This window comes from Simochromis diagramma, unplaced genomic scaffold, assembly GCF_900408965.1.
Source record: "Simochromis diagramma unplaced genomic scaffold, fSimDia1.1 OVJJ01000216.1, whole genome shotgun sequence".
Lineage (NCBI taxonomy): Eukaryota > Metazoa > Chordata > Actinopteri > Cichliformes > Cichlidae > Simochromis > Simochromis diagramma.
Genome location: NW_024386883.1, coordinates 2,891,037 through 2,911,327, shown reverse-complemented (window position 1 = coordinate 2,911,327; position 20,291 = coordinate 2,891,037). Strand labels below are relative to the sequence as shown.

General features: G+C 40.3%; 2 protein-coding genes across 3 annotated transcripts in view; one reads left to right on the top strand and one right to left on the bottom strand.

The window, feature by feature from the left end:
- The window catches only part of nrg2a (neuregulin 2a), a 99,220-nt gene extending 90,451 nt beyond the window's left edge, over window positions 1-8,769 (bottom strand). The window contains exon 1 of one of the 2 annotated variants that reach the window (XM_040033026.1): window positions 7,328-8,769. In XM_040033026.1, coding sequence (XP_039888960.1) covers window positions 7,328-7,736 — 409 coding nt within the window. In that variant the 5' untranslated portion in view covers window positions 7,737-8,769. The remainder of the gene's footprint in view (window positions 1-7,327) is intronic. The other variant, XM_040033031.1, reaches the window with a different exon arrangement.
- A 1,467-nt stretch (window positions 8,770-10,236) lies between these two features.
- puraa (purine-rich element binding protein Aa) lies at window positions 10,237-19,787 on the top strand. Its single transcript, XM_040033038.1, has 2 exons — window positions 10,237-10,388; window positions 14,494-19,787. Exon 2 carries the CDS (start codon window positions 14,562-14,564, stop codon window positions 15,417-15,419), a length of 858 nt encoding a protein of 285 aa, XP_039888972.1. The 5' UTR covers window positions 10,237-10,388; window positions 14,494-14,561; the 3' UTR covers window positions 15,420-19,787.
- The last annotated feature ends 504 nt before the right edge of the window (window positions 19,788-20,291 follow it).

Below are 20,291 nucleotides of genomic sequence, written 5' to 3'. Positions count from 1 at the left end.
TGAAAAATGCTCCAGTTGGTATACTTATACAAACGCAAGCTAGTATTTTTCCACTAACAAGGTAATTTTCAAAGATCTATTAGTTGAAAACTTGGTATGGTATGCAGTGTGTCCTTAAACAAATTTGAGGAACCTGGACAAGGAGAGGACAATAAAAAGTGGCAGGTCTACAAACTAACCTTTCAGCATATTTCAATACTCTTTACTGGAGCCTCATCATTGGTCTCAGCGGAGGGGCGTTGTCAAGAAGCTATTCTTAAGGATGGGAAAACAAGGAGAAAAGACTAAGGTATTCCAAATTACACAAGAACTTGACCGAAAATCCATCAACGTGTACAGAGGAAGACTGGAGAGAGGTACAACAGTGAGTGTCTACAGCTGTAAAACACTGTGGTGGAGGCCCTGTTTGGTTTGGGACTGCGCTTCAGCCTGTGGTGTTGGAGAGCTTGCCAAAAAACAGAAAAGTATCATCAGATCCACCACGCAATATGGAAATATGCAATACGGAAAGCATCTAATTGGCAATAGCTTCAATTTTAGCATGTCAAACACCGCAAACACACTGTCAGTGCATTAAAAGCATACCTGCATAGAAAACCACACAGAAGAACACTATCAGTCATTGATTGGCCTCCTTCGAACCAGAAGCTCAACATTATTGAATAAGTGTGGGATCATCTTGAGAGAGCAGAACAAGAAGCAACCAGCATCCAAAGAAAAACTCTGAATATCCTTAAAGAAGCCTGGAGAACTAATCCTGAATAATCCTTAAAGAGAGTACAAGAAAGTTTGCCTAAGAGAGCTCATGCTGTGTTGAAGAATAAAGGTGGCCATACCAAATATTGACTTTCAAGCACCTTATAAATGTACATACTCTGTTTTTGCTTTATATACTGTATTTCCATGCGTGTTTGCACATATTTCAGAAAATCCCGGCACACATTTCCCATTTTCCCAGCAAAGTATAAAGCAATGATAAGTGGCTCAAGACTTCTGCACAGTATTGTACAGTAAGCGTATTAATGTTCTAAATCATGGAAGGCAAGGAGTAACACAGTACATTTACATAATAACAGAAAGTTTTTAGGTGGTAGTAACTAAAGTTAATATGTTCCATCTTCATCCTCTGTGATTTTGAGTATTTCAAATGACATTGCATATCTGGTGAATGCCACAACTAGAGCAGAAAGGAAACTGACATTCCTCATTGGTGAGATAATTGTGTAACTTTCACAAACATGCATCAGCGTTAAGAGCTTCACACTGTTTTAAACAATAAATGGATCAACTAACACTGTAGTTAAAGTACTGGCTTACTCAGTAACAGTAATAACCAAATATGTGCCTCACCTCCAAAAAAGGAATGAATTCTGCTCTAAACCATAATCTTTTTCTAACTCTTATTTCTGTTATGACTGTTCTTTCTTTTTTTCATATCATGGCTCTATAGAGCTCATTACGTAACGCAGAAGAGCAACAATTACAAAACACGAGCTGGGAATAATCTGATTTGAAATTTTAGGAGTGTAGAGGAAAGGCTCGAAGCACACCGCTTGCTCACTTGCAATAGCTCTGCTGTACAAACAGGTACAACCATGACCCAAATCAGAAAACCTCAACTGTGCCATGACAGCTGCTCTGTTACTGGGGCAGTGTGACTTATGGAGACGCAAAAGATAGATATCCTAAATGCTTACCCTGTCACAATAATAGCTTTTAAAAATCTGTCTCTAGAAACGTGGAGCACAAGTCTGAGTGATTGTGAGAAAGTACCTAATGGACAAGAAAATGGGCACCCAATTACTGAAAATGGTCATGCCTTTTTTTCCACAGATCTTGTGACTATACATCAAGCAATCTTGTCACTGTAAAATAGCCAAGATGAGATTGAATGGGGCAGAAATTCTTCATAAATGACCACCATGTGAACATAGAAAACAATCCTCACACAATCGCATAATATAAAGTGTAATCTCAGTCACGTTCAGTTGGAAGGCCACAACACTGACCATCGAAAAACGCTTCAGTCTTTGTGGCCTAAACAAGCACACATCCTTTGCATGGCAATAATTTTTGCTGGTTAAATACAGTAAATGAGCACCTTTGTCACAACTGTTTGCTAAATGGCCCCTGAGAGTGTCATTGGGGTGTAATGACCAACTTGTAGATGCATGCTGATTAATGCTGCCACAAGACTAAATTGTGGGGTAGAAGCAGAGCCCAGTAGCCATCAGCAGCTGTCATTCTTGTTCTATGTCTGGCTCTTCTAAGGACCTCTTCCAATTCACAGAAAGATATAGCTTGCAGGCAAAATTCTGCCTGTCTACCACCTCAATGCAGCAGCTGTGACCTGCATACAGTTGGACTTTGCAGTGACAGATTAGTAACAGGGTGTGCATTCACTGAAACAGGTTTACATTGATCAAGCTCAAAAAAACTAAATGGCCAGAATGAGCACTATAAAAATACACACAAGTGACAGTGATTGGCATGTTTGATGCATTTTGCAGTACAATGTACAGCTTTTAAAATGAGAGCTTTTTGTCATAGACATTGCACTGATTTGCACTTCATTTTACTCATACAGTGCTCCCACCAGCCTGAATACACCCACACATGCAAAATACAGCTATGTAGGTCTCCTCAATGAGTCTATGGATAGACAAAAAGCTGGGGGGGGGGGGGGGGGGGCACACCTACCACATTTGTTTCAGTCTGCACACTTTTGATTTAGGCTAAAATAAATAAATAAATACATAAAATAACGAAACAATCCTGAGATGTGATCTCTGAAAAAGGTTCTGAATAGACAAATGGATGACGATGTGTGTGTGTGTGTGTGTGTGTGTGTGTGTGTGTGTGTGTGTGTGTGTGTGTGTGTGTGTGTGTGTGTGTGTGTGTGTGTGTATAGAGCAGTCTGCCTCCTACTTCAGTACTTGTGCGCCAAGCCAACTGACATATGTTCAACAAGCTTAAAGAGAGATGTAAACACAAATTGTGTACTGAGGAGTAGGTCACTGGGCCTTATGATGCACTAATACTGACTATGGTCCACTGTGTAGATTTCCTTATTCTGGAATACCAGTATATCTGACATGCTTGTGCCTGCTTTGTATAATAAGCGAACTTCCTTTTTAAAAGTGACAGCATCAACAGTGACCTGTTGCAGAGCAGCACTAAACTCCAAGGAAATACTGGCTGTCATGCAATGATACTGAAATGTATACTTGAGTGAGATGTTTATATGTCTGCTAGATGACTGTATAACTTTTTTTATATACAATAATGTCACAGATAATGCTACTGATTCAGCCAGACATGGACAACCAGTGTGAGGGCAGCATTTTCATAGCTAACATGAACCTGTGTTTGTGCATGCTTTCTGTAACCTGTAGCATAAGAAGTGTAATTGTTGTTGATTTCATCTCTGCTCTGACAGAAACCCAGAGCACCCAGCTGACTGAGTCCTGCAGCCAAAGTGCAGGTGTTAACAGGGAGTTACAGTGGGATTTTGCAGGTGAGGAAACGGGTGTAGCAGTGCAACGTGGGCATAAGAACCACTTTGAAATAAGCAATTATATTTTGCATTGTGAGATCCAGTAAAATTTTCCTTTGTGTATAGGCTGTGGTCTGGTGCTGCTGTGAGAGTCCCTGCTCTTTGTGGATTTTTGCCACTTAACTTTCAACAAGATAGACGCAGATGTTGTATGAGCTATCATCCCTGATCTGAAACCACTAGATGATATAAAGTTCAGATAAAAGGTAAATTCCACTGAGTGAAGCTTATCGGCATCATCAGCTTACTTTTGCATTAAGCTCTGCTACCCTTGATGTAAACTTATATTGACCATAAATACCACAATCTGCTCTGCACCTGTTCAACATAGTGCATGACTGTAGACTTCACCACAGTACTGCCAGCTAACCAGCCTGTATCAAACTGTACTGAAGTACCTAGTATTTCATTGCAAACTTTGAACACAGTACCACAAAATCATGATGCTTTCATTTCCTTTGCAAGATGTTTCACAATATGAAAAAACACAACTACAGCATGTCATGCATGTCTGATTAAAATCTCCAAAGTTAAGGCATTACAAGTAAACTTTAAATTTCCAGTTTATCAAATATCTGCTCAGCAAATAACCGGTTAACTTTAACTAAAATTATGTTTCATCTTCCTCCTTTGCCTAACACATTTCTCTATTGTAAATAGGCAGCACATGTATATTTAGCCAGCATGACACACTGCAATATAAACTGCATATAAACAGCTTGTGTGTGATCATATTTGTTGAATTTATTAAGCTTGTTTCCACTTATTTTTAAGTGTGAAATCATTTCAAAATGTACAGAAGCTTGTTTTGCCACTGAAAAAAAATGACATCCATTAATCCATTAATCCAAAACTTCAAGTTAAATATCTCCGAATTTGGGGTTTCTTGAGATATAATAACTTTAAATTTTAAAATAATAACCTAAAGTTCTGATTTATCGATGGCAAAGAAATTTGCCTTTTTTGGTTTGGTTTTATTTTAGTGTTGTTATTTTTATTTGGTGGTACAGTGGTTAGCGTTGTTACCTCACAGCAAGACTTTCTGAATGGAGTTTCCATGTTCTCCTTATGTTTGCGTGGGTACTCTCCCATTCCTCTGGCTTCCTCCCACAGTCCAAAGACATGTTAGTGGGGTTATGTTAATTGGCATTTCTAAATTGCCCATAGGTCTGAATGTGAGTGTGAATGGTTGTCTGTGTCAATGTGTTGGCCCTGTGATAGACTGGTGATCTGTCCAGCGTGTACCCTGCCTCTCGCCCTACAACAGCTGTCGCTGGCAACCCTAAAATTGGATAAGCAGAAGAGAATGGATGAATTGAAGGAAGCATTTTTTTCAGTGGCAGAAACAAGATTCTATACATTTAAAATTACTGCCCACCAAAAAATAATGTTTATGAGCAAAAGTATAAACAACATTTATGCTAACTCCTCTTTTGAAGAGGAGTGAGCTAGATGCTAAATTTCCACCACAGCAGCTTCATTTACATCTGCACCATTAACACTCAGTAGGGATGAGACGGACAAGGGGATGTGACACGAAATCCCACAATGAGGTTGTGGGATTTCATGCCATTATTTTCTTATTACTCCATCCTTTTGACTATAAGCAAGTACAGGTAGAAAAAAAAAACATACTCAATAGTAATATGTATTATTCTGTCTATCAGATTTACTCTTTTACTAAAGGTGCTCCAGCCCACTTTAACACCTGTGTTAACTGCTGTAGGTAGCCTGAGTTTAAGGCAGCTCATAGGAAGTGGAAGTCACACAACCGCATAATTTTGAGAGTTGCACAGTATATATGTTTAACACACTAGACAGCATCTGTACAGTGCCAAAAAAGGGATTAAAGGCAAGTTTTGGGGAGGTGCTAAGAAGACCTGGAATCAGTCTCTGGGCCTTAACAAGATTTGTTAAGCCAAAAAAATATGAGCAAACATTAAGAGATAGTTAAAGGCCAAAAACAGTCACCATAAAGTTGGTGATCTTTGGTTAGTGCTGAACAAAGAAAGGAACTGAAAGTATCACGAGGATATTGTTACTGTTTGCATGACAAGCCATAAATGGGGAGGAGAGAGAAACTCTGGGGAGATCTTAATATCCATGTATAACCACATACTTTGATGGGTTCTTTGAAGTAAATAAAAGGCCCGGGAACTGGGTGTGGTAACTCAAAGTGACACAATAGGTGGCTGTGCCAGTTTGATCGCATCACTGACAAGCTTTGATAAGTGCCAGAAAAACTGACAAGGGCTGTTTGGGCTGTTCAGGAAATCCAAAAGGGAATAGGGTCCATTTTCTGTTACCTCTCTAACAAGATGATGAGTTTAAAAGCCACAGTGAGAGTGGCACAATCAAGAGGAGAGGGGAGAATTTGTGTCTCGTGAGTACAGACTAAGTGGATTTAAGACAGCAGCAGTACAGGACACGCATCACATTTTAGGCCGCAGTGCTTCAATGGAAGTGCAAATGTGTGTCCCAAACATTGTGGAAGAAGTGTGGAAGACAGGCAAGTAAGATTTTACAGCTGAGTAGCAAACACCATAGCCTAGACACAATGAAGGAACTATGTGGCCTTTAAGTTCACGTTACAGACACTTGCACTACTTTCTAATTAAAGTAAAGTGGGGCTCATTTTAACCTAGTAAAGGGCATTGAAAACAACATTGCTTATGCAAATCAAGTGAAAAAGCAAAAATCTGTGTCCATCTACATATGTACAATAATTCAGGATTTGAGTGCAGCCTGTTGCACCACAGTTTCCTTTATTTTTTGTACTCCGTAATTTCCACATCCTCAAGAAAATAATCTAACAAAAGAAGAAAAGAGCAAAGTTATTTTCCTTTGAAATATCTGCTGTCAATAAACCTGATTTTCTCAATGGCGATTAACAGGGTCATGATGCCTCACTGCAAACATAATGTCCTGGATATTGTTTTAAAGTTACTCTCTAAGAACAACATCTACAGACCAAAGTTATTTCTTAAACTACTAACAAGAAAAGGAAAATGCTTGAGTGTGACGTGGGAAAGTTGTTAATTCGACATTTTCAATCACAGCATCACGTTTCAGGATTCAGCTACAGCACACTGCTAGCCCTTAGCATGTGAGCAGGTCTGTCTGCAAACAGACAGACCTGCTCTGCTGCTGCTACGACAAAGTGTGGCATTAAAGCATTAAAGCAGGGCGGTAGCCTAAATATAGCCTAGGAGCCAATTTGCCTAGGGCAGCGTGATTTTCAACACGTGATACCGGTGATACAGGCCGCTGTCCCTGGTCCTGAAATTGTGCTCGCTCCTTTAAATGTAAGCGTTTGACGTTTCATAAAAGAAGCCACGAGGATATTTGGAAAACTGCAATGATTGTATGACTAACGACAAGTAAAACGTGCACTGCAATGTGTCTGAAATGTCAAAGAATAAAGCAGCTTTCCTGGCTGCAGATAGTAAAGTACACATAAACTGCAATTCCTCACTAGCAACAGTGCGAGGCGCTTGTCTATTGCAGTTCAGGGAGAATGGGAGAGAGAAAGAGAGTTTGATTGATCATGTGGGCTATGGGAGCCTGCGAGAGTTGTCGAAAATTGCTGCATAGACGCCCCTTAGGCACCTATTTGGTACCCAGTGACTCCAAGCCATGCTGTGGCCACAATAACCACAATTCACCAGAGTGCCTGATACCAAAAGCCCCAAGCCCGGGGCTGTTAACACAACGTTGATTCTTCCGGGTTGGACTTCACCGGTATTCCACATTAGGGCTACATTGACTTACCGCAGTCCTCACACAAGATCCTTCCAACATCCTTTTTTAGGTTCTTTCCACTGGTGTCAAGAGGCGCGAACGATGCCTTAAAAACCAAGGGCTCGTCAGTGGGGTCCATGAAAAAAATGTACTTGTGGTTTTTCTTCACTTTGGTGCACGGAGCCTCAGATCCAAATTCCCCCACGGTGACGAGCTGTTCTCGCTCCAGACCCCCGCTGTTTAGGGGCCAAACATCCAGCACTTTGACATTCACACGGTACGGCTCCGCAGAGACGTTCACAGGCGTAGACTGCACCTTGCCCTCGATCACCACGGCGGATTTGTAAGCCTGGTCCTGCAGGGAATTCAAACTCGGGGAGTAGCAGGCGAATGAGACCCCGATGACCAGCATGGATAAATGTACTGAATCAAGCCTCATGCCGCCTGCTTTGGCTCGGTGGTCGCTGGTCGCGTTGCGGCAGGGCTCTCTCGGCTGCGGGGCGATGGCGATGGAGCTGGGTTGAATGAAGAGACAGCAAGTAGGCTCCAGTAGCACGACAGCGCGGCAGACCTTGCATAAGTGTCCATGCCATCGGGATCCGCTGCTTCTTCGGGTGATTTTCAGTGGGTAAACAGTAGCTCTGGAACCGCGGGGTGACGCTGGGTTTCAAATCCAGTCACTGATTTCTACTAATAATAAGGCATCGTAGACATGCTAAGCAAGGAATCGGCGGTTTCACTCTCTCCAGAAGATGCTTCCTATGCTGCCATAGTAGCCTTAACTGCAAGACGACGCCACTCTTATCTTTGCCCAAAAATTGCAGTGGTGGGGTACCGCTATGATGGTTTTCTGTATCATCTGCAGCGGAGAGAAAAGACGCAAAATGCTGCAGTGAACCACAAGTTTGGTAGTCCGCTCGCAAAACAAAAGCCACGTTTCATTCCCCCCACCCCTTCAAAAAAGAAGAAAGAAAAGAAAAGAAAAGAAAAGAAAAATTAAAAAAATAAAATTAAAATAAAACAATTATTTCTGCTCGGCAGCTATAGCGCTAATACGCCGCCTTCCACCGCGGCTCTCTCTCCGCCTCCCGTACGAGCCACAGACGGACAGAAAATAATGCCGATTGCCAAGAGGCTCCGTCAACAGAAAAAAACGCAGAACTGGAGCTCTGACACGGGCAACCGACGCACCGAAGGGTCGTTCTCCTCACTCCCCAAACCCCGCTACTGTATGCCGATCACTCCATGGTCTTTTATCGGTGGCGACCTCACGTTATAACGAAACAAACGAAATCCAAAATCCATGACTGTCCCTCCTCAAAATCGCATTTCACTGTAGCCAAGGCATCGCTCCAAAAACCGAAACAGGTTCACACGGAAACCCGCTGAGCCCAGAGAAATCATATGGCTGCGATGACTAAGGCTGCGAAAGCATTTCGGAGTCTTCAAGAGACTGTTTTGAATGAGTTTTGCGTCTCATCCCATTAAGTCATGCCCTGCATTCAGGTCACATTCACTGCTCTGCCTCTAAAAAAAAAAAAAGAAGAAGAAGAAAAAGAAAGAAAAAGAAGAAGAAGAAAAAAACGTTGTTGAAGGAAGACCGCATTAAATCTATAGAGCTGCAACACCGGGGTCCAAACCGCAGATGAACTATTTTACTCTACAAGAAGGAAAATTGTTAAAGTGTTTTTTTAAATATATACTTAAACGTGTTCATTCAGGGTAGTTCTGACAATGCACTTTGACAAACGTCACGTTACATAACTACACAAATTAACATAGGAATACTGATTATCGCCATACCAAATATAACTAAAGTTGAAATTTATAATGGTTTGGTTTTAGCCTGAATGCGGATACATGATGTTAAAGTAACTGCATCACAAAGAGCGACATCTGCTGACCAGAGAGTAGTTGGGAGTCAGTAACATACTCTACACAACTGCTGATGTTCATCAAACAAGCGACAAAGCAGGGTGCTAGATTTGAATTTGGCTCAAATGAAAGGTGCACAAGATTAAGTGAAATAACCTTTAAAAGGTAAAAAGGTCAGGGTATAAATTCTATAATAAATCAATCTAAAACCAGGAAGCCAAAGACTCTCAAAACGATACTGTAACTTATAATAACACAATGGAGTTACTTGCGTTTTCATTTAAGTGCACCACCTGCCAGCTTGAAACAGACCTGGCTGCTCTCCGTGGTGCTGAAATTTGAATTAGGCCTATAGAGTGTTAATCTCAAACACGCTCACAATAGACAAGACATTACTGTGTGGACTAAAGTCCTCCTGTCAGCACCTATAATTGAAAATGCGATTTTAAACAGCACTCTGCAGACCAGTGCGGGATAGATGCGATGATGTAGGAATTGGTGGAACAAGCATTTAAGGAGCAATTACATAATAGGTAATAGTAGTGCTAGATTTCCCCTTTAAGATCAGAGCTACTTTATCAATTCTTGGCTGGGAATTACTATAAATAGTCACTTTAGTTTTTCAGTGGCTGCTCAACGAGCCAGGACATAGGACTTTGTACAGGGTTCATATGTTTTTGAATATATTTTTGATAGGAAAACCAATAATTAGAGTGATTAAACGTTTCTCCCACTGAAAACGCTACGTCCAGATGAACAGAATCAACTTTTGGAGATCATTCATTCATTCATTTTGCCACTGGCAAAGTGGGACACACAAGTTCACAACATTAACGCAAAAACTACGCTCGGATTTCTCTTCTTTAGACGCTACCCTGCATTACAGTTCCCAGAAATGTTGCCCTATACCTGTTACAGTCAAAAAGACAATACTGTAATTCCCCAGTGTCGCCGAGAAGTGGCGCCCTTGAACCGAGTTTCCAACATTTGCGTGTTGACATCATGCAACGTGCAGCGGCGTTGAATTGTGCGTGTGTCGCTCTTCGTGCCACGACTCTCCGTTTCTTGTCCATCTTGTGAAGCAAGCAGGAGCAGTCCGTGTCGCTGTCACGCAGGAGTCCGAGCGCATTCACATGTGTCTTTTGCCTCGTCTCGCCATCTGCGGCAGGCCGTCGAGGTTTTAAGGCGCTGCGCCTGCAGACTGAGCGGGGTAAAGGTAGGTTATGGAGTCTCGCTCGGTGGAATGACGCTTTATTTACAAGTCATTCGCATTGTTGCTGTGCTGTAAGTGTCCTGACGTGCAGCCAAGCATATGACATTGCTTAGGAGAGTTTACAGAAGCATGAATACTTCACTGTACGACCGATCTGTCTGATCTGAAACAAAAAACGAAAAATGAAAAAAAAAATGGAGCTGCATTTGGAGCGATGCCACCTATGCTGGGATGTAGGGAGAAACTTTGGGAGGTGATCACAGCGGCTGTCTTTTACCAACTGCGACAACACTTTCTGAGGCTGAAAACTGCGTTGGATGCGATCTCGGGATCCGAAAAAGATCTGCATGTATGATCCACGTCCATAATTTAAAATTGTCAGAAAGAAAATAGGCCAAGTACCGACTGATGATGAATTTATTGCTTAACTGATAAGTTATTCATCTGTCTAGTGGGTCTTCATAAATCTGCGTATATAGAGGCGTATATAGTGTTTTAGGTGTAACTTTGTTCAGACAAAGATGAGCTTGTCACAGTAAACGCTTTGATTAGAAAGTCTGATGAAATTCTAAATGAGTGGTTCCATTGCAATCTGAGGCCCAGAGAGGTAAGGCCATTTTAAATCCGACACATTATTCACAAACGAGGCCTGTAAGTTTGCAGTGCTGTTCCTTCATTCAGTGCAATAGGAATGACTTACCCATTTCCCGTGCATCCACAGCGGTGTTTATTGCACTCATCTATTTAGAAAAAATAACAATAAAAAGAAAGGGCACATCATTTAAAAAAAAAAAAAAAAAACAGCATAGAGTTGACTTCTCTTCAGCAGAAATACTTAATGAAAAGAATACAAGCTTGTACTCAGAGTTTCCTGGGGAGTGGCAATGAAATAATGAGAGAGGTTCACTGTGAGCAGGTGCGGACAAACTTAGTTGATTTTTTTTTGCATAGAAAACCAACAGGCCAACCTCACGCTGAACATCACAGTCATACAAGTTACACGTTTAGACTCTAAAATTGTCATTGGTTTAATCCTCGCGCAGTTGTTAGGTTTTTAATCACAATTTATTCATTTATTTTTTAATCAAAGTGGGAATTACTGGGGAATGAATCACCCTTTGAGGCGCAGAATAGGTCATATTTGAATGTTTATGTGTATAAAAAATATAAAAGGTGGGTAAAGATTAAGAGAACGTTTAAAAGAAGGAGAAAATTAGTCAAGAGTATTGTTTCCTCTTAAGGCCCACATGCTTCTGTCTCCTCACCTGCAGCTCTGATTTACACTAGTGATGGACAGAGTAGAAGAGCGACCTAAATTCTTTTTCAGGGAATTTTAGAGGGAATAATTTTCTTGAACGCGACTTCTCTCTTAGCATCTTCCGCATATTTCAGCGTCCTCCTGCTTCACATTTTATTATTCATTATTTGTTTAAATAAATTATAATTTTTAATATTTGTAACTTTTTAAATTACCCAATATTTTTTTCACAGCCCGGAATTTTTTTTAAAAACAATAAGCATTTGAAATGATTACTATAAACATACAGAATGCATACAGCATTTTAAATGTAAAACATTTCAAATTACTGCTTTAATATTTTACGCCTGAAAAATCAAGTAGTATCTATAAGTCAAGATGCATACATGTTTATTTTTATTTTATTTTACTTTATTTTTAAGTTTCTATGTTGGGTTTGTTTGTATGACTGGCTTCAGTCAGGCCTAACAGTCTTGTGGAAAGGTAGAGAAGAAAGGTCAACTTTGAGAGGTAAATTAATCACGTATACAATCTCAACGTTTCCATCGATGCAGTTGATATTTTCTATTCTAAGTAAAAGTTTGAGGTTCAATGCTCGGTCTTGTTTGTGAAGTGAAGAACGAATAGTGCCTAAAGGATACCCACAGTTAAACATCTTACCATTTTCCCTTATTTGGACTCGGCAACGACACATAAACGAGTCTGCAAGAATGAGCGGCGGGGAGAAAAATTATGTTTTAAATTCTGGGCTTTCTGCAGTGTAATCATATAGACGAGGCCTAGGACAGCTGTCTCACAGTCCCTGACTGAATACTAAATTTTATTTTCTTGTAATAATAGGCCTACTAACTCTTTGTAGTGCGCTTGAATAAAACTCTGGAATCACTATTTGAGCGATTTTTACATTTAAAACCTATTTGCGCTGTTTATCTTTGGTCGTAAAAATGATTTGGAGGCAATCTAAAGTAGTTTGAGGTAAATATGAAAAAGGAATTAGAAAAGGCGGAAGAAGGGCAGAAGATTTATGCTAAATTAAAAATACAGATACCCTATACAGGCTCATAGATGCCTCGAGTGAAAGGTCTTGGCACTCTTTTTTTTAAAAAAAAAAACCAAAAAACCAAAATCGTTTTCCAGGTAAATCGGAAGTAAGACTAAAAAAAAGGTCCTTCGTGTAAAAAAAAAAAAAAAAAGTATCGCCAGCATTGATTATTGTATTTTATTTTTTGTGCAGAATTTAAGTTAAGATGCGTTTATTATTTATTTATTTGGGGCTTTATTACTACTTATTTTTATGCTCTAATCGAACCTCAGTAGATCGTCATGGTCTAGTCAGTAATAATCTGTGTAGGCCCAGATGGGCATGCCTTGATCTTTTCCCATTATCAATCCATGCAGTGGCTGTACTTGAAATGCGCAAAATAATACCAGAGCAAATGAGCTGAACTATCTTAGCCCAGGTCTGCCCATCAAATTTCACATTTGCGCAAGTAAGAAAAAATAAAATGAAAGAAAGAGCTTTGACCCGGAGCAGACATTGCCGCCGCTGAATAGCTGAAGAGAAGGAGGCCCGAGTACTAATGAGGCAGGCCTGCGAGCTGCAGGGCGCTCCGCTGAGACAGCGTTCAGACCTTGCTTGGACACCTGGGTGGCACAATTCTATCTTAAGGCGTGAATAAGTGGGTAAGATTACCTTAGAAATAGTCGCCACAAAGTCAGAGTTTAGAAACAGCACCTTTCTTTCATGAACGTAAGCTACAGGAGGGGTTGCTACACTTTCACGCCTTCTGTGTGTGTTAGCCTTGATGTTGGCAGCTGTTTTGCATGTCCCGTAGGCATACCGAGCACGCTCATTGGATGTTTTGCTACATAAAAAATGTAACCTTTGTAAAAAAAAATTGCACCTTTACAGATTTCAAACTGAGGAATGACTGGTGGTATTAAAGCTAGCCTAGTTGTTCCGTCTTTTATCTAAGCAGAGGTAAGTAGCCTCTAGGGTGGGGAAACTTAGTTGAGTTGCTGAAACAATGTTGTGAGACCCACCTCTGCTCATATTATTCCCACACAGTTAACATGGCGGCTCTCTCTCCCTTTCTGACATGATTTGGCGTTATAGAACAAAACTGCTCATTCATAAAATAAAACGGGAATCGGAAACTAAAAATTAATATATATATTTTTTTATTTGTATTATTAGCTATACATAGCATATATTTTAAACTAAACTTCCTGTGAAATAATTTCTAATTCTAATGCTGATATCAGTGTTTAGTAGCCTAGAAATCCAATACAATGTATAAAAGGTAAGACGTATTATAAATTATGTAATAATTGACTGTCGCCTAGAGTGAAAACTAATTATTCGTTACAAACTATTCGTTTTATCAGTCCTGCTATTATTTGTATTGCTGCTAATGCGGTCCTGTTAAATAATATGTATAGACCGATTTTCTTGTGACTTGTAAATCAAAAAAAAAAATAATTAATTCTTCAACTCTTTGAGCACAAACGGTGATCTGTAAACTCGTTAGCACATCCCACGTAAACAGATACACTTGTGATGTGAAGTCGGTGATGCTTTAGAAGGCTATTTTCTTAGATAAAAACTTGAGGGCAAGCCTGGGTCTTTCCAGGTTGGAAAAGCACCTGGCTTTTCGGGAGCTGTACAGACGAAATGAAACTTAAGTGGGCTGGTAGACGCATTTCCTCCTACAACCGTAGGTTTCGCTTTCAATGTTAGTGACAGCTTATGACATTAGTCGTGCGGTGTGGCATAAAGGGCATTAAAACACATGGCAATCGCTCTGCGTTAAGCGCCCTTCTCGTTTTATTTTTTATACTCTTGTGTAGATCTCGCGAGAGCTCCGGCTCGCTGTGGCTGTGCAGCAGACAGAGGGAGAAGGCAGGCAGGCAGCATCATGGCGGACAGAGACAGTGGAAGTGAGCAGGGAGGAGCAGCTACGGGCCCAGGCTTCGGTTCCATGCACCTAGCGACAGGAGGGGCGGGCTCGGCCTCCGGGCTCCAGCATGAGACCCAAGAGCTGGCATCGAAGAGGGTTGACATCCAAAACAAACGTTTCTATTTGGACGTTAAGCAGAACGCGAAAGGCCGCTTCTTAAAGATAGCAGAAGTCGGGGCCGGTGGAAACAAGAGCCGCCTCACTCTCTCCATGTCCGTGGCGGTTGAGTTCCGTGACTACTTGGGGGACTTCATCGAACATTATGCCCAGCTGGGTCCGAGCAACCCGGGGATGGTACAAGACGAGCCCAGGCGAGCCCTCAAAAGCGAGTTCTTGGTCCGAGAAAATCGGAAATACTATATGGATCTGAAAGAGAACCAGCGGGGACGGTTTCTGAGGATTCGACAGACCGTTAACCGGGGGCCCGGTTTGGGATTCACGCAAGGCCAGACGATTGCTCTGCCTGCCCAGGGACTTATTGAGTTTCGTGACGCTTTGGCTAAACTTATTGACGATTATGGTGTAGAGGACGAACCTGCAGAGTTGCCCGAAGGGTCATCGTTGACTGTGGACAACAAACGGTTTTTCTTCGACGTCGGATCCAATAAGTACGGTGTGTTTATGAGGGTAAGCGAGGTGAAGCCAACGTACCGCAACTCAATTACAGTGCCCTACAAAGTGTGGTCCAAATTTGGGAATACTTTCTGTAAATATGCCGAGGAGATGAAGAAGATCCAGGAGAAACAGCGGGAGAAAAGGGCATGCGAGCTGCAGCAACAAGAGGAGATGCAGCAGGACGATGGAGACGAGGATTGATATAGACAGCAAACAAAAAAAGAAAAAAAAAGAGAGAGAGAGAGAGGAAAAACATGCCAGAGTAATGAAAATAACAAGAGAATTATAATTAAAAAGAAAACACTCTACTGTATAATGAAAGAAATCTAAAGATTTAACTGTATTGGTTTAACCAAGGGAGCATCACCCACAATATAAGAAACCTCCACGACCTGACAGTTATGACATGTTGTCACTCATCGCTGGATGTTACCCCACTTAACCACCATTAATACAGTAACAGGCTGCTAAACAAAGTAATAACATTATATTTGAACATTGTTTCCTACTTGACAAACGATATTGAACTGTTTATTTCCCTTATTAACAGAAAACTTTTGTACCAGTTAAAGCTATTGTAAAGAGGAGAGGAAAAAAAAGTGTTTGCAATGTTCAAATTGAATTATTGCCGAGTTCAAAGGAGAGACAAAAAAAGTTTCCTTCTCATGTGAGTTAAATGACTTCAGCACAAATCAGATGTTTTAATTTTTAAACCAAAATTCCAAAACTTTGTAAAAGGTTGTCACATGTACTTGCCATCCTATTTACCTTTACCTGTGAGTAGAGAGGTGTTTACACATAAATCATATGAGGGCTAGGCCTGCTTCGGAAACTGATAAGATTTCATGCAGTACATATATATATATTAAAAACAAAACAAAACAAAGGAACGTGTAGGCATTTTCATGAAATGAAATAAGTGCTCTATTTATTGTGCAATATGCATTGCATATAAAGAACTGGTCATTGGATCTTGACATTTGCCAGAGGCATTCAAAGATATATTAATATTGTAACTTTTGTTTCAGTTGAAATTGTTGCCATGCAGATGGATATATAATAGACTACCTTTGTGTCTCGTTGTTAATGCAATGTGTTCAGTTTAAAGGTACTAAATGTGTATTTGATAGAGGAAATGCAGAGACAACATGTAGCAAATGGCCTGAACTGCAGATTATTTAACAAGGCAAAAGACCCTGAATATACTGTGTTGATTGGCATAGTAAAAACTGGAAGAGCGCAATCGGTTAGTACATATGAAACAAACTTTTTGTGATCTTGTTTAGTCATAAAAGTCTAAATGGTGCCAAGGAGTGCTGTTGCTGCATGTTTATCTGCACTACGATTTCGTTGGTCTCCCAAAATATTGGCTCAAAGACCCTTCCATACGTATCTTTATCTGCCTATGTTGTATGAATCTCAAGTTCGAGGACTGGGGGGGGGGGGAGATTACCATCCAAAAGGCTCGGTGTAGTTCTAGTGGAAGTTGTTTCAAAGCATGATTGTAAAAGCAGCGACCTTGTGAACAGTAATCGAAATGTCACCATCACACTATGAGGACGGCCACTGAGGCGCTTGCCTGGCTTAGCCGAGGTGAAGACGGCCTGGTTCACCTGTTGGTGAATGTCTGTTATGTCATTGGATGTGCACATTCCTTTCTTGCGTTTTAAGATCCGAGGGTGTGAAGTTCAGTGTGGGGCTACTTTGGATACATTCTCATAGCTCTGCTTTAGATTTGTAAGCCCAAATACCCACCTGGGGTGATGAGATTCTGTTCTGGTCTAATTGTAAATATTTGGGCTGCCACACGGAAAACAACTGGTTCTAATCCAGTTCAGTCGCATCTCATAGATGTGTGATAGCAGTTTTATAAACTCTGTCAGTAAACTCCAGAGAAACTGGCAACAATCAGATACTGTCAGATTTACCTCAGCATTGAATTAAATGATTGCTCCCATGTTTAGATTGACTGGAAACCAGCAAACTAGACTGTCCTTGACCACCTATTTTTGGAGCCTTTGGTATAGCCTAAATGATACCTGATTGGGAGCATCCTCTTCAGCATATAAACAACCTGGTGCCTTACACACTCCGCATGCTTACACGCTGGCCTGGTGCTTTGGATCGCAGTTATGGCTTCTTTTTGTTTTCTTCTTCTTCTTCTTCTTTTTTTCAAAACTCCTCTTTCTTCTATTTCTTGTGTCTCAGCCCCCTTGTGTGCTAGCGCACGACTCGTGGTGCTAAAAGTGTTTGTTACAAACTCTTTAGAAAAATAGGAGCAGAATTCTTAACTTTTTTTCTGCCACCTTTCAGCCCCCCCCCCCCTCCCCCCGACTTTATTGCCATCCCCATTCCCTAGCCATCCAGGTATCGGCCTACATGTAAACATGGAAGGGGGTGGTCACCTAGATGCAAGATGATGCAGAAGAGATGGCTCTTCACCAGCCATGTGCATTAGCAGGGAGAGCAGGGGCTGATTGGGAACATCAGTAGTGGCCTGAAATGGTATCAGTTGTTACGGGAAAGCCCCACCCCACCCCTTAAAATGCTTGTTTTATGGCTTGGGTTAGTTATGTGTAAGTTGTAAGTTGCTCAATTAATGGGGAGTAGCAAGCATGTCTTGTTTTGTTTTGTGGGGGTTTTTGTTTGTTTGTTTTTTTGTTTGTTTTTATGTAGTTTTACCTTTTCAGCATTATTCCACATTATTTGTAATTTTGGAATGTTTTTGCCCACAAAAATATCGTTTTTGTTTTTTTTTTCCTTTCTGTGCAACATTTCATCACTGTGTGCAATATCATATGTGCCAATGGTGGCAATATATGTATATCAATTAAATATATGATTACTATTTGAAAGCATATGGCTGAATTCCATGTTTATTTCTCATGAAGGAATTGTATGCCTTTATTTGCACACAAAGCTCCATCCTGGAGGAAAATATAGTAAACCAAGGTCTTAGCAGCCTGTTGAGTCAAGCAGTTCACGTACTTACTTTAACTTGAAATCGAACATTGTCCCTGCAAGTATGCCCCTCTCAAGGAAAAGGGTAAACTTGGCTAATGGTTTGTTCAAGGTAGACTGTAAACATACAATGGAGTTTTTTTTGTTTCTTTGTTTTGTTTTTTCTTTTGTTTTTTTGTGAAAAGGAAAATTTAAAAAGAAGAAAAAAAAATCCCTGGAATCTCCATTTTAGCTTTAAGCTAAGAAAAGGTGCTTCAGTCCAATCCTCATTAAGGTGTATGGTGAACTGTCTTCAGTGGTTGTTGTGTGTAGCACTTTGCTTTCCCAGGTTAATGAAATGCCTGACCAATACTTGTTTAAAAATGATCTCAACAAAGAATGTTGTTCTCTTTTCTGTTACCTCTTTTTATTAAAAAAAAAAAAAGAGGTTATTTGATTTGCTCATTTGGTTTTTGATGCATTAAATATAATTTATGTACATTTGACAAATTATAAAAAAAAGAATAAATTTAATTTACCCATGAGGGTGAAAAAAAATCTATATTCAAAATGTATGTGTTTTTCATGTTTCATTTCTTGTTGTGGGATGGGGGTGGGGGAAATCACTGAAAAGTCTGTTTAATTTTTATGTAGTGCTGTCTACAATGTCTGATTATACATTTGCAATGATACTAATTGCTAAAGCTTAATTTTACAGCCTATAAAATGCAAATTTTGCAATGGCGAGTACCTGATGACTCATGTCTTCTTAGAGATTTCTACAATAGTACTGTATGTGTAAAACCAGGCTGTAAAATAAAGCGTTACTTTGTTCTCTGACTATCCCGACTATGCAATTTGTGATCATCTGTATGCAACAATTGCTCTTCTGTGAGTTTTTCTGTTAATCTAAAAACTAAAGAAATTAGATTTTATTGATCGTGACCCAACAGAACTTGCACATGTTTCAAGTTACATTTTTGTAATGATTGTTTTTCTTTCTTATCGTTGGTGTCAGATTTAAGCTAAAAATCAAAGTTTAAAAAAGAGCTTAAAAAAGTTGCTTCCAGATGTTTTTAGGATGCGTCTCACTATCTTGAGTTTATAGCTATTTATAAGTAAAACTGATTCCCTGTAACAAGTTGAAGTCTTGGTTTAATTCTGTTAATAAAATGAAATGACATAGAAAATGTTAATTATCATTATGTAAATTCTGAAAATTGGCCAAGTGATAAAGCAGCACCATTTGGGTTGCTTCTAGGTCCTAAATCATGGAGCATAGAGGCAGATTTATTTCTGGGCCATCCACACGGGGTACCTTTGTATTGCTTCAACCATTCTCCTCCTATCAGAAGAACCCACATAAGAGTAAATACAGCATAACGAGCTGGGAGGTCCATTCTCTAGACATGCCCAAAGGTATTTCTCCAGGACATATGTATGTTTGTGCTTTGTTGTTAGTTGATAGTCCCAGCCTGCCCGATGGGATGGAGGGTGAAAAAACTGAAGTGGATGTGCTATACCGAGATGGACTCCAGCCCAGATGCCAGCTTACACTCCGACTTTGCTCCTCATCCCAGAATCTACACAGAGAACTGGTCTCTGTCGTCACAGCATGATTAAAGCATCCAAAAAAGGATAAACCCCATTTGATCAAACAAAAATTCTCTTATTAAACATAAAACACATTGTAATGTGTTCTGATGTGTTTAGTCTGATCCAAGGTGCCACACTTTGAATCTATGAGAGAACTTACATTTTATTAATTTTGAAGCATGACCATTATCACATGAGCACTTTGCCACCGCTGACTATAACAAATGGCTTGCTACAAAAGCATCCTGCCCCTCGTTACCTTTTAGGTGCAGGTGTCTGCATGCATTGTATATTTACGCTGTTTTGCAGTGGAAATTTATGGAGCCATGCGGTCAGTGTGCATAAGTGCTTATGCACAGTTTTTATTCAGCTTTCGTTTAGTGCTGTAGTTTAAGGTAGTTGAGCACTGGCTTGGGTGGTGACGTAATCCATGGCAGGCTCTTTTTATTTTTTTTAAATCACAGCAATTTCCTTAACCAGCAGAGGCCGCTCTTTACCTAAAAATGAGTGGCTCATAAGCAGAGGAGGACAGTTAGC

Coding starts and splice junctions, on each gene's coding strand:
- puraa (XM_040033038.1), top strand. CDS start 14,562: ATGGCGGACAGAGACAGTGGAAGTGAGCAGGGAGGAGCAGCTACGGGC.